This window comes from Pseudorasbora parva, chromosome 12 (assembly GCF_024679245.1).
Source record: "Pseudorasbora parva isolate DD20220531a chromosome 12, ASM2467924v1, whole genome shotgun sequence".
NCBI classification, from domain to species: Eukaryota; Metazoa; Chordata; class Actinopteri; order Cypriniformes; family Gobionidae; genus Pseudorasbora; species Pseudorasbora parva.
In genome coordinates this window covers 14,567,023-14,584,629 of record NC_090183.1, presented here as the reverse complement: position 1 = coordinate 14,584,629, position 17,607 = coordinate 14,567,023, and the positions used below count along the sequence as shown (strand labels likewise).

The 17,607-nt window shown below is 37.2% G+C and overlaps 2 protein-coding genes across 10 annotated transcripts in view; one reads left to right on the top strand and one right to left on the bottom strand.

Moving 5' to 3' along the window:
• Window positions 1-669: 669 nt before the first annotated feature.
• tmem182b (transmembrane protein 182b) lies at window positions 670-4,776 on the bottom strand. Its single transcript, XM_067458330.1, has 5 exons — window positions 4,570-4,776; window positions 3,396-3,522; window positions 2,006-2,104; window positions 1,769-1,906; window positions 670-1,679 (listed from the first exon to the last, which is right to left on the bottom strand). Exons 1-5 carry the CDS (start codon window positions 4,708-4,710, stop codon window positions 1,411-1,413), a joined length of 774 nt encoding a protein of 257 aa, XP_067314431.1. The 5' UTR covers window positions 4,711-4,776; the 3' UTR covers window positions 670-1,410.
• A 2,984-nt stretch (window positions 4,777-7,760) lies between these two features.
• inpp4ab (inositol polyphosphate-4-phosphatase type I Ab) overlaps window positions 7,761-17,607 on the top strand; it is an 80,711-nt gene continuing 70,864 nt past the window's right edge. For all 9 annotated transcript variants that reach the window (XM_067459310.1, XM_067459309.1, XM_067459306.1 and 6 more), the window contains exon 1: window positions 7,761-7,916. The gene's annotated coding sequence lies outside the window, so the exon portion shown is untranslated. The remainder of the gene's footprint in view (window positions 7,917-17,607) is intronic.

The following is a 17,607-nucleotide window of genomic DNA, read 5'->3' as shown; positions in this document are numbered from 1 at the left end:
AAGAGAGTAGGAGATCTACAAGCATTGTCAGTTGCTCCCTCTTGCTTAGACTTTGCACCGGGTATGGTGAACGCGTTCCTGTTCCCGAGGGAAGGTTACGTCCCTTCAGGCCTTTTCCCCACCTCCATTTCAAAATTTAGACCAGGAGAAACTAAATTTGCTCTGTCCAGTGAGATCGCTGGATGCTTATGTCCACAGAGCTGCCCTGTGGCGCAAGTCTAATCAACTATTTGTCTGTTTCGGCTCCCCGAGTAAAGGGAAACCTGCTTCTAAGCAGACTCTGAGTAAATGGATAGTCGAGGCTATATCATCAGCATATGAGTCGGCCGGACATCCTTCACCTTTAAAAGTCCGAGCCCATTCTACTAGGAGTATGGCGGCCTCTAAGGCTCTTCTGTCAGGGGTCTCCCTCCAGGAAGTATGTGATGCGGCAGGGTGGTCTTCTCCGCACTCATTTGTGAGGTTTTATAATCTGGACGTGGCTTCTACTCCGGGTTCTCGGGTGCTTGTATCATAATGTGCGCAGTGATTTCACATATACAGGCATTTGAGAGTTATGGCGGCGTGGGTTTTAAGTTCCTGCAGCGTTCCGACGCAGTGCGAGTTCCCTCATTAAGGGAACGTCTCAGGTTACGTATGTAACCATGGTTCCCTGAGAGGGAACGAGACACTGTGTCGCTTTGCCATACTCCCAGCACGTCTGTGACCGACTTGTTCGACCTATCAGAAGCTGACACTGATTGGTTCAGGGGTGCTATATATAGTTTCCTGGTCAATGACGTCATCCGCCCGTGACGTTCGTGCACGCCATTGGACTGATTTCACGAGGGCTTCATGACGCAATCACGGAGGGGTGTTCCCGCAGCGTTCCCTCTCAGGGAACCATGGTTACATACGTAACATGAGACGGTTTGCACTAGTCAATTCACTGGTCAGTAAAAAAGCATATCTTAAACCAGACACTAATTTGCGCTGCTCTTGGTAGATTGTGATGGCCATTTTGGAAATTATAATGCTGCGTCTGTGTTCTTTAATTTGCGTGTCATAAGTTATGAACAGAACTTTCCACTCCCATCTGCTTTTTTTTTAAATAATGATCATGCTAATTTATCATGTATAATGGTAAAAATATGGCTGTCTGTATAATAATAATAAAATATAAATCTCCCCTATTAAAAGTACTTTCTTCCTCCATACTTTATGGTGCTTTTTTGTCATTTTTAATGCTAGTCAGTATTTGCTTTCTTTGTATGTAGCAACATGATTATCCTGTTAAACATATTTTTTGGCACTATATAGAAGGCAGAAAACATAAACATTCAGAACAATATTAGGGGAGTAAATGATGGCAAAATTTTCATTTTATGGGTACATTGGGGGAAAAGACATTTTCATGTATACACAACAACACTACACACATTCCTCTCGCAGTGAGAGCAGCTGATTCTCTGTGTCTCTGGCTGATGCTCTGCTGACTGATGGAATGAGCAGGAGAAGTATGCCAGTGAGCAAGCAGAGCAAGGCAGCAGTAGGAGCCAGCATAAAAGACGGACCGTAGTGCACACTGAGTTGCAGACGGGGGCACACTATGTGTCTCCGCTGGAGGCCGTACCGCTCTAAAGAGTCAGAGATCTGCACCCACACAGCAAACAACAGCACTACAGACATGATTAAGACACCTGCATGTGAAAGTAGAGACAAATAATAAATGCATTAAAAATAAATCACTAGAATCACTACAAAGTGAGTATTTAACATTTTTTCTCACCTCCAGTTATAAAGAGAGCCCCTCCAGCCTCATAAAGGCGATGGCTGGTCCCATGGGTTGCACAGATTGTGATAAACCCCCCGATAATTACAGAGAGGACTCCTAGCACAAATATTACGCACCAAAAGGCCCTTTGCACTAACAATACAAAAATCAAGTTATATATCTTTGACTACACACTAATTGAGAATTATATCATATTGACAACATTGAGCAAAATGCTGCTTGATATCTCACCTGTGACAGAGTCTGAGGTTAGAATGCTATTGGGAAGTCCTGAAATGGGAGCATGAGAAATGTAGGCTGGCATGCAAACCTTCTGAGATGGCTGATTGGCTGGTGAAAAAAAGAAGCAGTATGTTTACAATAAAGAACAAACAGTCAGGTGTTGTGCTTCTTCTTTGGAAAAGTTCAAGTTTATTCAATTGCAGGCGTTTATTTAAAAATAAGTGTTACAAAACTCTGTAAGAAATCCTAGTTATCAAAAGAGGAAGTGAAGAGCAGATGCTCAGTCTAGAAACTAGCAATGCAGAAAGTATTCAAATGTATTTTGCACATTTTTTGTAGCCTTATGCTAAGATTCACTAAAAATCTATGCATACCCCCATACTGACAAAGCTCAAGAAGAAAAAAAATTGGCATACTGAAAATGTTCAGACCAATGCAATCCAATGGCAAGTTGAGTCTACCTGTGAAAAAAATACCCTTTTAGCATAAGGCTACTACTTAATAAAATACTGTCTCACATTAGGTTTGGTGGTTTGGTTTCGTTTTTATGGACTTTATTTTAAATTGCTATTTATTGTGTTTTCCTTACAATGTTGTGCGATGCTTTCACAAGTAAGGTCGGTAGGTCTTACAGTACATTTCAATTTGAACTTACTTTGTGACAGTTTTAAAAAGTTCTATAATGTATGAATATTAGAGTGAATATAATCCGACTGTACTACATCTGTCATTGTTACTGTAACATGAACTTCCAGCATCAGTTGCGTCGCTTGACTGCCATTCATAAATCCTCTCCTGTGGCATCTCGGGATAGTAAAGTGTTCATTGAATATGCACTTCAAAAATCTTGGCAGAAGGATGAGATCATACAGGTACTTTTTGCCCACTGTTTTTTTCGAATACTATTTATTTTGACATACTACTCATACTACATCTACTTTTTTTCACTACTTTTTGCACAATTTTTCACATAGTAGGGAAGTATTCGATTTCAGACGCAGTTTTGGTTTCTAAGTTTGTGTTCTTTTGATGTCATAACGATTTATTGATTAGTTCAATTGTTTTGTATTTAGCTAGTCCATTATCCTGTATAACCTTCATTTCTCTTAGTTCATGGTCTTGTGTTGGTTATGTATGCAGTACACTGTTTCTCTTTTGTTTTAAGTTATACCTTCCGTATCATCATCGTTATCATAATGCAACAAAATGAAGGGGGTTTAATATGGGGTATAACAAATCTTAGAATATATTCTAAGTATTAAAATGTAATTTAAGAAGTGTTTAAAAATAATAAATATATTTTTCTCTCCTTTCCCCTTTTTTCAAATGCAAGCAATTAAAAACAAGCAATAGTGATTTTTTTTTTTAAGTTGGAAGTTGAAAGAAAGAGTTGACCTACTGATCCAAAAAGCCAACATGTTGTCCTGCTCTCCATTTGTACCGCAATAGGAACATCTCCAAAAGAGGCCCTCATGGTAGAACAGTAAGGGGGTTTCAGTCTGATCTGGTCGTGTTTGAGAGAAATCCTAATATAAAAATATAAAAGTTAATTTGATATTAATAGTATTCATATTCTGCTGAGAGGTCACTATCATGTTTGGTTTGAAATCTTGTGCTTAACAAAATAAAAAGCAAGCCTTCTTTGGGCAGCTGCAGCTTCAGAAAGCATTTTTTGATGGCGAATAACATGGCTGTGCTGGTAAACAAAGCAAGAGCAGCAATAAACAGCATAATGCATAACTCAATAGAGATCTATAGAGAGCCATTAACATCCATGGAACCTTTTCATTGCACAAAAGGTACTTTCATGGTGGGGGAAATTTAGATTATTAAATGTTCTTAATATATATATATATATATATATATATATATATATATATATATATATATATATATATATATATATATATATATATATATATATATATATATATATTTTACTTTTAAAGTCTCCCTATTATGCTATTTTAAAGGTTTCAAATTTTGCTTTGGAGATCTAAGGTCAATAAACTATTTATTTTTCTCACAGTGCAGCATCACTTTTTTCTCAGTGTCTGAAACATCCTCGATCCAATCTCTCTAAACTCCTCATATACTGGAGTTTATCTGCTCTGATAGGTCAGATGGCCCAGTCTGTTGTTATTGGTCTACCACTTACTGAAAAAATGGAAACTAATTATTTTAATTGTCATATCTGAATTTCAGCTCCAGAGGCTTCCACAGAACATGTATACACTGTGATACAAACAGTAACAACGGCGTTGTTTTTACCTAATCAATTCAAGCCTATTTCCTCATCCTTTGGAAGTGCTTGCAAAGTGGAAAAACTGTTCACTGAAAGGTTCTTTGGGAACCCCCAAATATTCGATCTGTGACAAAAGTTTGAAACATCAACAATACAGTGCAGATGTATGATTCTAATGGCCTCAGAAGGATTAATTTATTCTTGTCGGATGTATCAGATAAAGCTATGTATTGCTGAATTCTCTTCGAAGTCACTTAACTGTCTAATAAGTCGAATGAAACACATGGACAAATCTTTTTAACACATGGTAAATATGTCCAATCCTTACCTCTGTGACTCTGAAAAAAGCCGCATGATCACAAGATTCAAATACCATGAGCCAGTAATCAGACCCAATAGATCCCAGGAGGAACATTGAGCTTAGAGCTCCAAAAAATCCAGCCAGGAACCGTAAAACAATCAGACGCATGGCTGCTGAAAAATATTTGTCTTGTCAGTCTCTCAATCAAATTTAAATGCTCACGAGTTGGTTTGTGTTACCAGCACTGTCCAGCTGGTTTGTTACTCATCTGTCTACATTATTTCTTGTCCTTCAAGCAAAATGTTTGGTTCTATCTCCCACTGCGTGGCCACTGTGTGTAATGACCAATGATATAAAAAGACCAGACGCCACTATTATTAGAGTCTAGCTGTAGGGACTTGTTTAAAAACATAAGTCTGATCCAGTTTGACAAAATAAATCTAAACCGCGAATAAAATAATCTGTTTATTTAACTGAAGAGACCTGTGTGACTGAAATTTGTAATCACTGACTGTAGCACTTCTGATATCAAGTTACACTGTGCAATCAGAGAACACTGGATTTTCAACTGAATCTACTCTGGTGAGGTAATGGACTAGAAAATAGCATCTGTCGTCATGCATTACTGGAGTCAGTATTTGGTTCCCGTCTTTAATAAAAATAGCTGTACGACTGTGAAGAGTTTATTTAACTCTGAAACAGATCTACACATATCTCCAGACACTGATGTCCTATGAAATAACTATACTGAAACATTAACTTGTGGTGTATGTTTTAAATAATGTGAAAATAAAACATACAGTAAGTGCACTTCCACCTGCATGACAGATTTTTCCACTGTCATCATTGAGCAGTGACCTTGATCTTTGCCAAAGCAGTTAATATTTTAAGGACAAATATTAAGTTTAGAACACCATACAATTCTGTAAAAAAGGTGGTAGTTGACATACTGAGGTCAGTGTATCTGCAAATATAGTGATTTATCACTATTATAGTAACTCAATAAAAATAGATACATTTTAAATATGCAAAATATGTCCGTTGAGTGAATATGAAATAAACACACGTGTGTATATTATCCATACACATTCACAAAGACACAGAGCACAAACCTAAAGTCTGTCTGGCTTTCAGAAATTTTATAATTTAAAGAGCCAATATTGCGTAAACTGATTAATTTAAGTGACTTGCATAACTGGATTTGTTAACTAGACAAACAGGTATATATATATATAATATACTTTTATAAGAGCCTCAGGGTTATGTATATAACCCGGTTCCCTGAGAAGGAGAAATGCCATGTTGACACAAACAGGAACTCCTTGTTACGGGAGTTGGATGCAGCAGAGAAGAGGAGATCCAAGACTTCCAAACAATACTGGCTTTATTTAATTCCGACTCAAAACAGAACATCCAACACCATTAACTTAACGTGAGACTAGATAAAGACAGAGTGAACAAGAGGCACTTAAATATACATTGATGACCAGACTACACAAGGGGGACAGGTGACACAGCACTGATGATGGTAACTATGACAACGGAAAAGTGGCGGGAAACAGAACAAAGGAACATTTGACAACTCAAACAGGAAGTACAAGGAGTAAAACGCAACCAAAACAGACCACACATGTAACACTCCTAGGTTTCAGAAAAGTGAAAAAGGGGAGGAGTTCCCTTCTGTGTCAAGCTGATGCAATGTTGAAGTGACCACTCTCTTTAGTCAGTAAAAGGGGACAGGGAGAATATCTTTATCGCTGCACACATTCATATGCATTTTTTGTTAGTCACTTATCTTTAACTTTTGTTGTTAAACTGATTTAAACTAAAAACTAAACTTTAAAAAAAAAACTGATTAAAACCAGCTTGAGATCAATTAATTATTACTGACCGTCCCCTATATTTAAGTCTTCTCTCATTTATATATATAATCATCCATCCACCTAAAATATTTTAAAAAAAAAAACCTAGTTTGGGATATTTATATATAAAATAGGGTTATAGTATTAATTTGATCCTTAGGCAAGATAACAGTCTTTATCTATAATAACAGTCTGTTATTAAGCTCAAAGATGCACTATGCATTATTTGACGTAATCAACTTTTTGTTTCTCTAATTTTCATAATTACAAATGCATCAGCTGCACTATATTTCTGTATAGCTTTATCAATCTACAAATGCATTCACTGAGCATACACTGTAAAAATGAAAAAAATGAAAATAATCATGTCTCCAACAACATTTTCTAGTGACTGATAACATCTAAAAAAAATAGTTGGGCAAATTGAATTTCTGTGAATTGATGCAATTGAATTATAAATTAAATTGAAATTCAATTAGGCCAATTAAAAAATGTAGGTGTGATAAGTCACTAGAAAATGTTCATTTGGAGACATGATTTGTTTTTGTTTTGTTTTTTAGTGTATGAATTGAATCGTATGCCTATTAAATTCATATGATAGCCTATTCTTATATTCTTCGTATACTATAAAACTAGTAGGCTAGCCTACTTAGTTCCTAAAAATTTGTGCATTGATATTTATGTTATTTGGGGGGGGGGGGGGGGGGGGGTCTTTAAAATGTCTAATTTGGCACCAATGTTTAAAACCCTTTTTGTGAATTCGGCTTTTGAGAGATTCAAGATTGTAGTTCTGTCTTGATATCACACCAAACAGAAAGTGAAATAAAAATTAAACTTACCGTATTTTTACAACCATCCACATGATGGCAATATAGATCTTAGAACTCATGATTTACAAATTTTGAGTGTTAGGAAATAGCTAGATGTTTATAGCCTATAGCTTAGGCTATCTGATACCGGCTTCCTATGTAAGGTAGTTAGGCTATTTCTTTATAGGCTAACCAATAGTTAGAGATAGCTGTGAGTAATATCTTCCTTCGAATGCACCATTAACCAAATTACTGTCTAATTTATATAAATCCCTCATTTAATGATTCTGGAGATTTTCGTTAAAGGGATGTGGTTCCATTAGCCTAATAGCCTACAATTGATGAAAATAAACATAGCTGTAGCCTATTGAATGTAGGCTATTATGTTTTGAATTCTAAAGATTCATAGTTACATGAGCTACAACCTAGCTAGAATGTTGAACTATTATAATGTTTTATCAATGAGTTCTGCGTTGTCTTGTTAAAACATTACTTGGTGTTTTTGCCTTGCACGTGTAGTTGCGGACAGAGCGCGTGGGAAAGGCGGGGCCCAGCAGGCCAGCGTCACGCATTAGGGCGGGGCCACGCTATGCAGCAGCGCAAGGAAGAGCAAGAGGCAGCGCGCTGGAATTTGGCAACAGAGATTCGCATACATCACAACTCTTCCGATGGCAATATGGATTGACACAGCTCTCATTGAGATGTGAGTAACTTACATTTGATTTGTGAAACATTCCGAAGAGTTAGTCTCGAGGCTCTTTGCTAATTAGCCTACATAACCAGAGAAATTACCATAAAGTAGTAGCTATCTGTGTTTGTATGCTCTCTATATGTTAGTGCGCAAGAAGGCGAACTGGAGAGAAGTTACCTTTGTAAGCTGTTTGTATGATTTGGCTGCGATGCCATTTAATAATCGCTTGCCTATTGTGAGATTGGCATTCGGAATCATACGTACAATAAGCACATGCCTGCCTAATCGAAAGCTTCAGTAGGTTTCTTTGAGGGAAACACTTAAATGTATTTAATAGACAGAGGAAGGTGAAAGTGTGTGACCTGAAGGGCCGGTGTTTGACTGTGAAAGTGAAACAGCAAACGGGGCCAGTCAGCTGCTCATTGAATTGTAAACATCCTCTATGCCATTATTGCCATATTTGCCAATTAGGTGTTTAATGTCTTAACCCTTTAAGAGTAATTATTTTACCAGAAAATATAAAATATTACCATATACTTTGTTTACATGTACTTTTAATTGATTATTTTTTATCAAATGTATATATATTTATATATTATAGTTACATCCAGTTAAGTAAAGAGCAAGTGGTTCACTTCAAAATAAACATTTCCTGATTTTTACTCTCTGAATTTACTCACCCCCATCTAATACAAGATGTTGATGTCTTTCTTTCTTTATTTGAAAAGAAATAAAGAAAATTGAGGAAACCATTCCAGCCAGGATTTTTCTTCACATAATGCAATTGAGATGCAACCAACGGGTTGACGGTTCAAATCAGTGCATGATCCCAGCCGAGGAATAGGGGCTTATCTTGTGAAACTTTTGGCCGTTTTCATAAAAAAAACCTTTATATACACTTTCTTAACCTCAAATGCACAACTTCTGTGTTGTTTTTCTTCATTTTGTATCACGTCCATGGCGTCGGAATACCGACCCAGTACCGAAAAACTCTATACTTTATTTTGTAAAGGGCGTTTGATTTAAGCCGGGTAGACACTGCGATTTATAATAGTCCTTTAAGATTGTTTCTTGTCAGACTGTACGAACATGATCCCCTCTGTAAGCCATGTCACACTGCAGGATCTCAGTTGTCATTAATGTACGACTGTATCGACAGTACGATAGTTGAGGCGTGCTAGAACGGTTTCACGCAACAACAAAAAAGTCCAGAGTTTTATATCATCAATGAATAACGCGTTTGGTCACAACAAGTGAGCTGCAAAACACGCAGGATTTAAATGGTCTCTCTCTTCCTTCAATGGTGTTGCTCGTCCATATATGCCTCCGAGCTCCCGCATGAGATATGTGCCTTGCAGGTGACGCTCATCTTCAATCACTTACCGGTCTCGCTCGCTCATCCCACGTCTCTCGCTCGACTACCTCGCCACAGATATTATTACTATAATAAAGTTAAACAGCATAAGATTGTTAACTTTTTATTTAAGAAATATTGCTGCAAGCAGTTATTACTTGGCCAAGAGTGTCCCTTGCTCAAGTTTACAGTGGTACTTCTGACTATTAAATCAAACTCTTTTAGTGACCAACTTTTGGTTATTTTTTTCATAATGCTGCAATATCCACAACTTCCCACAATGTCCTAAGAGGAATGTTGATGCATTGCATTTGCCGGTTTCTGTTGTTGTTGTTGTTGTTGTTGTTGTTGTTGTTACTAGTTAATGGTTTTGCTATCATCTATTAAATAGTTATTCTCAGGCATGGTCTGCAGATTTTCAAGAATAAGTGTGAAACTCTTTTTGCTTGCATGTAATAAATAATTAGTCTTTTTTAATAAAAAACTAAATATAAATGTGAGATATTAAACAATGTTCACATAATGGCTGGTCAGTGTTTGTCTGATACCCAGACATTCCTTTCATAAACAAAAATAATCAGACCTAATAGGGTTTGACTGGTTTACTTCTGATTGGAGTTGATATTTCATGGAGCTGACAGGCTGTTGCATAAGCACGGTTCAAATGCAGTGTGCTTGTTCACACTTCGTTAGGGGATTTGTGGTTTCACTCAGCTGAGGGGAAAACATGGGCCATGTGCGGGCACCACACAGCACCCTGCGTTAAGGGCCATTACATTACATTAATAAGACTTCATCAGGACTGTACAGGCCAGGCCTTTAAGAGCAAAATTGTAGGTGGCGCTTTTCTCAGTTGTATGGTCTAACTTTTTTGTTACTTCTAGGGGTGTAACGGTTCGCATTTGATCCGTGATCCATACGGACCGGGGGCCACAGCTCGGCGCGTGTGATTCGCAGAATAATTGTAAAGTTTAACCTTCATATGGTTGAGTACATGCCTGATCATTTGCACGTGTTTTGTCTTGCCAATTTACACATTCAAGCGATTTTAAACCATTCAAGCGCAAGAGACAGTAGAGAACTCACTTTGGTACTTGCGTGCTGTTTTCTGTGCACACTATAAATACCTGTTGCCATCTATGTCATTAATGTTAATAAAACAACAAAACAGCTTTACCAAAGATTAATCTAGATTTAATTTATACAGTGAACATAGTCTTAATGTACATTTAATTATTACATTTCTGTACCTACGTTTCTGCTACTGTTATGGTGCATTCACACAAAATGCAAATGTAATTATTTGCACGAGTAGATTGCATACAAAGTCAATGCAAAGACTCAAATAGGCACAAATTCGACGCTAATGACGCAAAGTGCTTGACTTGTTTGCCACGAACGTGTGATATTTGCCTCAAACGCGTTGTCGCGTTTTGTGTGTTGTCGCACAAGCATATCAGCTTATTGACACGACCGTTTTGACAGGTTATTAAACTGGGCACCTGTCCCCCTCAAGTAGTGTTAGAAGTGGCTGTCATCCATGAATGGTGGTGTGAACCCAAGATTTTTAACTCCAACCGTGGCTCATATAATGCATGTACATTTAATTCTATGAGAGCCAATATGAGAGTAAAAAACACGGACATGCGAATCCATATTAAACCCTGCTACTTGTGGCAACACATTGATGTCTTAAAGGGTTAGTTCACCCAAAAATATGATGAGAATATCATTAATGACTCACCCTAATGTCATTCCTCACTCGTAAGACCTCCATTCATCTTCAGAACACAGTTTAAGATATTTTATATTTTCAGCAGTTTGGCAGTTTGACGCGATCTGAACTGCTGAAATCACATGACATTGGCGACCCAAATCATTGATCGATTCACTGATACATAGCCGTTTGAATCTTTTTGGAGGAACACGGAAGAGAAGACGATGCTGAATAAAGTCATAGTTTTTGATATTTTTGGACCAAAATGTATTTTCGATGCTTCGAGACATTCTAATCAACTATCTGATGTCACATATGGACTACTTTGATGATGTTTTTATTAGCTTTCTGGACATGGACAATAAAGTGGGCATTGACTGCATATGCTCTGGGACTTAAAGGGGGGGTGAAATGCTGTTTCATGCATACTGAGCTTTTTACACTGTTAAAGCCTTGGATTCCCATCCTAAACATAGACAAAGTTTCAAAAACTAAGTTGGACGTTTGATGGAGTATTTCTGTGTCAAAAATACTCCTTCCGGTTTCTCACAAGTTTCGGAGAGGTTTTTTTTGAGTATGGGTCTGCTGGACGTCAACAGAGCGGAAGGTCCTTGTATGGGCCGTACGTGCTCTTCTCTCGGAAGGGTGCGCGCGCTCGTTACTAGAGCGAGAGAGCAAATGCACGCCCATAAACACTCTCTCAAGGTGCAGATCCACTCGTCCGTGCAACACTTCGGTTGCGCTGCGCTCCACTTTATTCCTATGGGTGACATCAAGCGACTTCAACGCTTGATTGAAGCGACTTCAACGCTTGAAAGCATTCCGGGAAGGCAGCGCTGCATTTGAACCTATTTGAACGTAGAAATGACAGGAAGCTTCACAACATCGCTTCAGTCGTGTCGCAAAAGTGGATCTCCACGGTTATTGCCGTCAGGACTTCACGAAATCAACAGTTACCAAAGAAGTGTGTTTTTGACTGAGCGGTCCCAGCGATAATGGTTCACGGTCGTGCTTTGGAAACAGGCGGTGTGTAAAACTGCTTCAAATGTGTAACGTTATTTTGTTGGCTATCGTCGTGTAAGTAAACATCAGTAAACAACACGATCATGTATACGTTAGTTAATTTATCAATGGAGCATGCGATCTATGGTGTGTTTAAATACATTTTTTTAGCAGACCAATATAGGTGTTAGTTTGTTAATTGTAAAACCACCCAAACATAAACCTATTGGACGTTCTCACAAAGCATGCTTCGTCATTCAAATGCGCTAACGGTTACTCCATAATTGTTCTATGTATAACGTTACACTGCACTGTTTTGCTTGCTACTGCTAAGGTTTATACAATAGTCGCATACAATAGTCCATAAACCAAATCATGTCCTCATAAACTGTGAGTAAACATTCACAAATGTTGACAGGCCATTAAATACAGTACATACCAGAGAGACGGACGTCCTGCTGTTGTTGCTTCTCCTGTTCAATTTATTTCAGCCTCCAGATCTGATTCTGGATCATATCTGTATTAGCTGAATCAGATCGATAGCCATGGTTTATTTAGCGTAGCATTTTCTTCTCCACGCTTGAGGACGTCACCGCTTTGTGCGCACTCGTCATTCTTTAGCTCCGCCCACACAATACGCCTCCAGGCGCTCGTTTTTTTCCGGAAAGACTCGAAACAGCCTATATTTCTTTTATAAATATAATAAAACTAAAGACTTTTCGGAGATATGAAGGATGCAATACTACTCTATAGGTACTCAAGATTGACATGAGTGACTGAAACTGAGTGTTTCAGCCCCCCTTTAATATAAAATATCTTAAACTGTGTTCGGATGATGAACAGAGGTCTTATGGGTGTGGAACGACATTAGGGTGAGTCATTAATGACATAAATTTCATTTTTGGGTGAACTAACCCTTTAAGACACGAAACGATCGTTTTCTGCGAGAAACCGAACAATACTTTTTTTTTTTTTTTTTTTACTCCTATCAGAATAATCTTATCTAGTATTCCCCAATCCCCAGCGCCATTACTTCCATCGAAGAAGGTCAAAAGACCGGCGTGATCATAGATAAGTTTACATAGATGCCTCATTCGACTGCGCAGACACTAATGAGGTATATATTATTTATTATATATTTAAGGTTTTTGAGTTTCAGATCGGATCATCAAAATAAATAAATAAATTAGTTTGGGGGGTGGGGGCAATGTAACTTGTAACTAATGCCTTGTTCTAATCAGCAAAAAATTGGTCACTATACATATATATATATATATATATATATATATATATATATATATATATATATATATATATATATATATATATATATATATATATATATATATATATTATGATCCACACCATGAGCACCGCACCCGCGCACCCCTATAAGGGACCTTACTTTAGCAAAACTTCCACATCATTAAATAAGACAAAGAAAGATGTGTTTTTAGGCTTGTTCTGTTGTGATTTAGACGATAAAAATGATCTCTTCAACCTGGTTATCGGCATCGCCTCAACCCAGGTCACATGTAGCTCTGCTGAGAACAGCCTCATGTCACAGTCAGCTATGTCTGTGAGTCAGATATAACACATTCCTCAGGCAGTGTGAGCTGTTTGATTATTCCCCTTCACTACCTGAAAAGGCACCTTCGCAAGATTTACAGCCTGAGAATTTCAATCACAGAGACATGTTTTTCTCTTAAAGATTGTTAGCATTCTCAAGAGATTCTAGCACTATGCCAGGGTTTTAGAGTATTTTTTGTTTTGTTCCTGTATGGCTTCCAGAGACCATTAGGCCCAGGAAGCACTTTGCAACTGAGGTTATGTAAACTGTAAAAGAAATTAATAAATGACATAGATAGAAGAAAATATATATGTTCTACTAAAGAGACTTACTAAAGAGATTTCTTTTTGTTTAAATTATGAAACTGATAACATTTTATTCTGAGGTTCTGTTGCATTTTGAACAGCAAGGAGCTCATGCTGTGCTGAGATGCATGATGGGATACATACTGTGGTTCACATGGAATCAAATTAGGATCTGTCTCAGTGTTTTATCTATAATGACTCAGCTTCTTAAAGCCTGCCTGGAGGCTGCGAGCAGATCAGAACTGATCAGTGGAGCATTTGTTGTTGAACTTGTATGGTGCTTCCCAAGACTTGCCCGCTAGTTACGCAACTCAGGCCTGCATTATTGATAATTCCTTGGATATAAGATATTGTGGAGCTAAAAGGTCTGTCTATTTTTCTATTTTTGTCTGCGGAAAGGCACTCATATGGTTGTAAACGTGATGGTGTGGAAAGGTCTTCAACCATATGCTATGGCAAGGATGGGTTATGTAATTTCGGTCCTGATGCAGACCATTTCCACAAAATGTTCCTTCTCCAGCCATGTGGATGATGGTGTCTTGAATGCAGTCTCGGATGAATAATAAATGTACAACTCCTGCCTGAAACAGCTGATCTGTCTGGGTAGATCACTTTCAAATTGTAGTCATTTATTGATTCCAAATTATTAAAAAAAATTGACATTTTTTTTTGTTAGTAACGTATTTCAGTACATTACACATTTCAGGTAATATATTCTGTCTACTTTTTGATTACTTTGACCTAACTTATCACATTTAATTAAATAGGGTAATACTGCACCATATTGATATAAAAAATACAAAGAGAAAGAACAAGAACAACAACATGAAGTGCATTAAACATTAGATTCCATCTGGGTTTCCCAAACTGGGGTTCGTGAAGGAATTGCAGGGTTTGCGAGTTTATTGAAAAGCTAATAATGAAATAAATTATATATATTTTTATGAAATTATTTAAATAAATGTATTTATTTACTATCCTAAATAAATAAGTATATATTAAATCAATACATTATTAATGTTTTAATGCCATTGTGTGAATACTACATAATCATAATCATATAACCAATAAAAATGTAACTGTAGTCTAGGGCTGCAGCTATCGATTAGTAGTGGGAAGTTCGGATCATTTTACTGACTCGGATCTTTGAGTCTCGTTCAGCAAAATGAACGAATCTTTTTTCGAGTCATTTCGAGTCATTTCGTTCATTTCACCAAAATGACATGTTAAATAGCCCAACACATCTAGTACTTGTGAAAATGTTGATTACATTTTAAAACTACATACAAATAAACTATAGGGTACAGCAACCAAAGCCAAATTATAAGAAACTGAAATGTTTAATTAATTGATTAGTTGTTGGGTCAGGCTATTGCAGTCTCTGTTTGTTCACCTCACCTCCTGATCCAAAACATTCTTTCTCTTGCAACTTCATATTTATCATGTTTGTTCTCCGCCTCTCGTGTCTTCGAGCTCCTCGAGACGTTAGCTGTCGACTCGTCTGTGTCTGACTCTGATCAGATCTGGGGGCTGGGCCGCCCGGACCGTGCGTGACACAGGTCCGGAAACAAAAATGATTAGTTCTTACGAGTCTTTCGGGTTTGAGTCTTTCGTTCTTCCTGTTAGTCCCATAGAGTCTATGCTTTCAATAACGGAAACAGAAAAGATTAGTTCTTTTGATCGAGTCTCGGGTTTGAGTCGTTCGTTCTTTTGTCACGTGACTTGTCACCGTATAGACCACAAGTTCACAACCTTTTTAGTAAAAAGCACGTAGTTATTTATTTTATTTTTTATATTATTCTCAGTTCATATCAGACATATACAAATATGGGAAATATATTGACTATTCAAGTCTAACATCACAAATTCAATTAGACTAATTTTGAATCAACTGTGTGTGTGTGTGTGTGTGTATATATATATATATATATATATATATATATATATATATATATATATATATATATATATATATATATATATATATATATATATATACACACACACACACACAGCATGTGACTGACAGCAAGAACGAAAGACTCAAACTCGAGACTCAAAAGAACTAATCTTTTCTGTTTCCGTTACTGACAGCATAGACTCTATGGGACTAACAGGAAGAACGAAAGACTCAAACCCGAGACTCGATCAAAAGAACTAATCTTTTATGTTTCCGTTACTGACAGCATAGACTATATGGGACTAACAGGAAGAACGAAAGACTCAAACCCGAGACTCGATCAAAAGAACTAATCTTTTCTGTTTCCGTTATTGACAGCATAGACTCTATGGGACTAACAGGAAGAACGAAAGACTCAAACCCGAGACTCAAAAGAACTAATCATTCGGAGATTCAGAGCTCATTCAGAGGCCATATGTTGCGTAATGCGCATGCGCGGTCAACACAAAATGAACGAATCACTATCTGAGACAACTCGGTAGTCCCGAGTCATAATAAAGATTCGTTCAAAATGAACGAATCGTTCATGAACGACACATCACTACTATCGATTCTTTTTGTAATCGATTAATCTACCACTTAATCGATCGATTAATCGATTAATCGGATAATAATTACTTTTTCTTTATTAAAGAGCAATAAGAGACAATAAGACGGGTATCTTAAAATTAATATCTAATTTGTTTTCTTTTTAGAAAAATTAAGTTTTTGCTGAAATTGCATACATTAATAACTTTGAAACTAATTAAATGCATACAATTGCCATATTATATTAAATAAAAATCTATTTCAAATTACTTTAAAAAGGTAAACATAGTTCAATCTAAAACTAAACCTACAACCAATACATCTAAATAGTAGTAATATAAATAACAATAATGCCAATATAAATAATATAAATATTCTATAAATTCTATATAATATAAATATTCTAATATTCTATAAATAATATAAATAACTAAACATTGTATTTATGTTGTGCAACTTAACTTTCATGTTTCAGCTTCAGCTCAGGCATGACAAGCATTTACTGTCTTATTTACTTCTTTACTGAAGCAAAACATATTGGACAGGTTAACTTGGAGCAAGAGATGTGCGGATCAGCTCTATCGTCACCGAATCAGCTGTTAGAAGCAAACCATCCACCCGCACCCGGTATTCACAACTTCAAATCCTCTGTGTTAAGCGCGATGGTATCGTTTACATAAACCAGGGTCGACAACCTATACATCACACGGAGGAATAACCGCTAGAACGTGATCAAACGCGAGATATGTTTAATTCAGTTACAGTACATCACACATGCTGATCTTTTGAGCTAATCATTCATCATTGTAACACAGCTTGTTTTAAGTTAGTAGCTATAAATATGATTAAAGTGTGATTAACTTACACAAATCAATGAAAGCACGCATGCTCTGAGCTCTGAAAGCACGAGCGCTGCTCATCACAAACGCGCGCGCGTTACAGCTTGTCTGTGATTGGTTCCCACAAATGTGTATTAGAAGCAGGATAAATGTAGCCTGACAAGCCAGACCCACATCAAGATGTTTGGTCTGTAAACTCACCATTGACAGGGCTCAATCTGAGGGGCGGGATAAACGGTTGTCTTTCAAACTCCCTCTGCACGGCGTGCACGCAACTGGATAGTGCTACAACCAACCAGAGCAAAGAAGGTGAAGTGGAGCTAGTTGACAGATTAAACTTTCGCCGTATCCGGTCGGCAAAACTCCGACCACATCTTCCCTTCTTAAGAATGACTTCAGTGCCGTTCTTTGTTCTTTTCTCAGAGAAA